Genomic DNA, 4,830 nt, shown 5'->3' on the forward strand with positions numbered 1-4,830 from the left:
ATGGAGGTCAATGGAGCGGAGACAGGAGGAGGAGTCACTCTGAACACACACACACACACGCACACACACACACGCACACACACACACAAACACACACACACATAGGGTCAGAGTTCAGAGAGCCAGTGTAGAGCCCTGCGTCTGCTGTATATATGTGCGAAAACAGAGAGTGTGTTCTGCTGAGTGTGAGTGTGTGTGTGTGTGTGTGTGTGTTCTGCTGTTCCCCTGAGTGTGTGTGTTGTGCTGTCGTGCAGCCGCGGCTCCGGCTCCGCTGAACCTGCGCTCCAGTGAGGTGTCCAGCGAGAGCTTCAGGGTCACCTGGACACACCCCGCACCTGACGTCACCTTCTACAGACTCACCTGGAGACCAGCGGCTGGAGGAGAGACTAAAGAGGTGAACACACACACACACACACACACACACACTACAAACTTTATTTGTATTGTATTCAGTGAGGTGAGGTCTGACCAGTGTGTGTGTGTGTGTGTGTGTGTGTGTGCGTGCGTGTGTGTGTGTGTGTGTGTGTGTGTGTGTGTGTGTGTGCAGGTGCTCATCAATGATCACTCGGACCGGTTCCTCCTCTCGGCGCTGCGGCCGAACACTGAATATGAAGTTTCTCTGTCCGCCATTTACAGAGACGAGTCCGAGAGCGAGCCGGTGGAGCTGAGCGAGACCACAGGTCAGTGTGTGTGTGTGTGTGTGTGTGTGTGTGTGTGTGATGATCTGCTCGTCAGTGGAGTGTTAATTACTGTCTCTGATTGATTAAAGCTGCCAGAACGACCACAGTGGCCACGACCAGCGCACGGACGACACCAGCCGGTAAACAGCAGAGCACACACACACACACACACACACACACACACACACACACACACACACACACACACACACAGACATATTTTTATTTTATTGCTGTAATAATGATAATGTGAGTGTGTGTGTGTGTGTTTGTTAATTTATGTGTGTTAATGTGTGTGTGTGTGTGTGCAGTGCAGCGTCTGGCCGTCAGGAACCTGCAGCTCAGTGATGTGACCACCTACAGCATGCGTGTGTCGTGGGACCCTGCGGGCCCAAGTGCGCGTCAGTACCGTGTGTCATACATCAGCACACGGGGAGATCGCGCCGAGCAGACGGTAATACACACACACACACACACACACTCAGCAGCTCAGATCAGACACGAAAACAGTCTACTTCTGTGTGTTCTGTGTTAGTCTGACGGTTGTGTGTGTGTGTGTGTGTGTGTGTAGGCGATGGTTCCTGCAGGTCAGAGCTGGTTGCTGCTGCAGCCTCTGCTGTCAGACACTGAGTACCGCGTGAGTGTGTTTGCGGTGTACAGCGACGGAGAATCTCCACCAATCACACGCATCGCCCGCACACGTGAGCGAGCCCTGGGTCACACACATCAGCGGTGCAACCACACACACCCTCATACAACACACATATAATACACACACACACACACACACACACACACACACACACACACACACACACTTATATAAACACACACCTAAGTCAATTCACACTCCTGACACTGAGCTGTAGATGATCTGTGTGTGTGTGTGTGTGTGTGTGTGTGTGTGTGTGTGTGTGTGTGTGTGTGTGTGTGTGTGTGTGCTCCCGCAGTGCCTCTGTCTGCCCCCAGTGGTCTGCGTGTGTCAGAGCAGTGGTATAACCGCTTCCGCATCAGCTGGGACGCTCCGCCCTCGCCAACCATGGGCTATAGGATCATCTACCAGCCCACCTCAGGTACAGACCACACCCACTGCTGACCTCTGACCTCCTGTAAACACACACCTCTGACCTCCTGTAAACACACTGCTGACCTCTGACCTCCTGTAAACACACACTGCTGACCTCTGACCTCCTGTAAACACCCACCGCTGACCTCTGACCTCCTGCAAACACCCACAGCTGACCTCTGACCTCCTGCAAACACCCACAGCTGACCTCTGACCTCCTGTAAACACACACCTCTGACCTCTGACCTCCTGTAAACACACTGCTGACCTCTGACCTCCTGTAAACACACACTGCTAACCTCTGACCTCCTGTAAACACTCACAGCTGACCTCTGACCTCCTGTAAACACACACCGCTGACCTCTGACCTCCTGCAAACATACACAGCTGACCTCTGACCTCCTGTAAACACTCACAGCTGACCTCTGACCTCCTGCAAACACCCACAGCTGACCTCTGACCTCCTGTAAACACACACCTCTGACCTCTGACCTCCTGTAAACACACTGCTGACCTCTGACCTCCTGTAAACACACACTGCTAACCTCTGACCTCCTGTAAACACTCACAGCTGACCTCTGACCTCCTGCAAACACCCACCGCTGACCTCTGACCTCCTGTAAACACACACCTCTGACCTCTGACCTCCTGCAAACACCCACCGCTGACCTCTGACCTCCTGCAAACATACACAGCTGACCTCTGACCTCCTGTAAACACACACTGCTGACCTCTGACCTCCTGCAAACACCCACAGCTGACCTCTGACCTCCTGTAAACACACACCTCTGACCTCTGACCTCCTGTAAACACACTGCTGACCTCTGACCTCCTGTAAACACACACTGCTGACCTCTGACCTCCTGTAAACACTCACAGCTGACCTCTGACCTCCTGCAAACACCCACCGCTGACCTCTGACCTCCTGCAAACATACACAGCTGACCTCTGACCTCCTGTAAACACACACTGCTGACCTCTGACCTCCTGCAAACACCCACAGCTGACCTCTGACCTCCTGTAAACACACACCTCTGACCTCTGACCTCCTGTAAACACTCTGCTGACCTCTGACCTCCTGTAAACACACACTGCTGACCTCTGACCTCCTGTAAACACTCACAGCTGACCTCTGACCTCCTGCAAACACCCACCGCTGACCTCTGACCTCCTGTAAACACACACTGCTGACCTCTGACCTCCTGCAAACACACAACACTGACCTCTGACCTCCTGTAAACACACCTCTGACCTCCTGTAAACACACACCTCTGACCTCCTGTAAACACACACTGCTGACCTCTGACCTCCTGTAAACACTCACAGCTGACCTCTGACCTCCTGTAAACACACACCTCTGACCTCCTGTAAACACACACTGCTGACCTCTGACCTCCTGTAAACACTCACAGCTGACCTCTGACCTCCTGTAAACACACACCTCTGACCTCCTGTAAACACACACTGCTGACCTCTGACCTCCTGTAAACACTCACAGCTGACCTCTGACCTCCTGCAAACACCCACCGCTGACCTCTGACCTCCTGTAAACACACACTGCTGACCTCTGACCTCCTGCAAACACACAACACTGACCTCTGACCTCCTGCAAACACACAACACTGACCTCTGACCTCCTGCAAACATACACAGCTGACCTCTGACCTCCTGTAAACACACACAGCTGACCTCTGACCTCCTGCAAACACACAACACTGACCTCTGACCTCCTGCAAACACACAACACTGACCTCTGACCTCCTGCAAACACTTTTGACTTCCTGTAGACATGACCTCTGACCTGTAAACACACACAGCTGACCTCTGACCTCCTGCAAACACACCGCTGACCTCTGACCTCCTGTAAACACCCACAGCTGACCTCTGACCTCCTGCAAACACCCACCACTGACCTCTGACCTCCTACAAACACTTTTGACTTCCTGTAGACATGACCTGTGACCTCTGACCTCCTGCAAAAACACCGCTGACCTCTGACCTCCTGCAAACACCCACCGCTGACCTCTGACCTCCTACAAACACTTTTGACTTCCTGTAGACATGACCTCTGACCTTAGCTGAGCTCTTATGAACATGACCTCTGAGCTCCTGCAAAGCTGACCTCTGACCTCTGACCCCTCAGCGGGCGGGCGTGCTCTCGAGACGTTTGTGGGTGATGATGTGAACACGATGCTGATCGTCAACCTGCTGAGCGGGACAGAGTACAGCGTTAAAGTCATCGCCACATACACCACCGGCTCCAGCGACGCCCTGAGCGGACGCGCACAGACCCGTGAGTGTGTGTGTGTGTGTGTACAAGTGAGAGTGTGTGTGTGAGGCCCGTGTATACTGATGTGTGTTAGTTGTAAAGCGCATGAGTCCTGCTGTGGTTCCTCCGTCTGCTCACACCACCCCAGAGTGTTCCAGCGCTGATACCGGAGCGTTGTGGAGCCGCTGCAGAGGCCGTGTTGGTGTTCACCGCTGCTGCTGTGTGTCAGTGTGGATGGAGGAGGCGGAGACATCTGAACACGGAGGCGTGGCTGCAGACGTTCTCCTCTCTGATTGGACCTTTTCCTCAATATGAAGAGCTCAGAGTTGAGTCCCGCGTCCTCTCCTTCAGTTCAGATATGGAGAACACACTCCAGAGGACACGGCGGGTAAACCCAGTGTAGTGTATAAGCTGATCCACATCATCCCCCTGCAGGCTCCGCCGCTTCACCATCACCAATAATGAACACCTGAGATGAGGAACGGCCTATTCTCATGCTGAGATCCACTGACAGACAGCAGAGATGTGGAGGCGTCGTGGAGCTGCAGATCTGTCTGAGCCTCATCTTCACTGTGTGCATATCTCTAACAGAACACGGGTCAGAACATCAGCGCCTCCTCTCATTATCAGTGAAGAATATGAAGCACACAGCCTGCAGGCTCTGCTGAAGATCATCAGTGATCATCAGAACAGGAGAACGCACCAGAGAGGAAATAAAGGCACACACACTCATATATCAGCTGATCTCTGCGCTCAGCCCAAACACCTCACCTGAGGACAACAAGAGATTCAGAAGAGCCCAGAGTCGGCAGAGG

At 53.2% G+C, this 4,830-nt stretch overlaps 1 protein-coding gene across 4 annotated transcripts in view; it reads left to right on the forward strand.

Moving 5' to 3' along the window:
- The first annotated feature begins 243 nt into the window (after window positions 1–243).
- The window catches only part of LOC130220239 (collagen alpha-1(XIV) chain), a 17,033-nt gene continuing 12,446 nt past the window's right edge, over window positions 244–4,830 (forward strand). For 2 of the 4 annotated variants that reach the window (XM_056452617.1, XM_056452618.1), the window contains exons 1-7: window positions 244–394; window positions 548–680; window positions 770–820; window positions 992–1,134; window positions 1,252–1,381; window positions 1,631–1,753; window positions 3,890–4,039. In XM_056452617.1, coding sequence (XP_056308592.1) covers window positions 1,045–1,134; window positions 1,252–1,381; window positions 1,631–1,753; window positions 3,890–4,039 — 493 coding nt within the window. In that variant the 5' untranslated portion in view covers window positions 244–394; window positions 548–680; window positions 770–820; window positions 992–1,044. Of the gene's footprint in view, window positions 395–547; window positions 681–769; window positions 821–991; window positions 1,135–1,251; window positions 1,382–1,630; window positions 1,754–3,889; window positions 4,040–4,830 lie in introns of those variants that run through there. The other 2 variants (XM_056452615.1, XM_056452616.1) reach the window with 1 other exon arrangement.

This window comes from Danio aesculapii, unplaced genomic scaffold (genome assembly GCF_903798145.1).
Source record: "Danio aesculapii unplaced genomic scaffold, fDanAes4.1, whole genome shotgun sequence".
Classification (NCBI taxonomy): domain Eukaryota; kingdom Metazoa; phylum Chordata; class Actinopteri; order Cypriniformes; family Danionidae; genus Danio; species Danio aesculapii.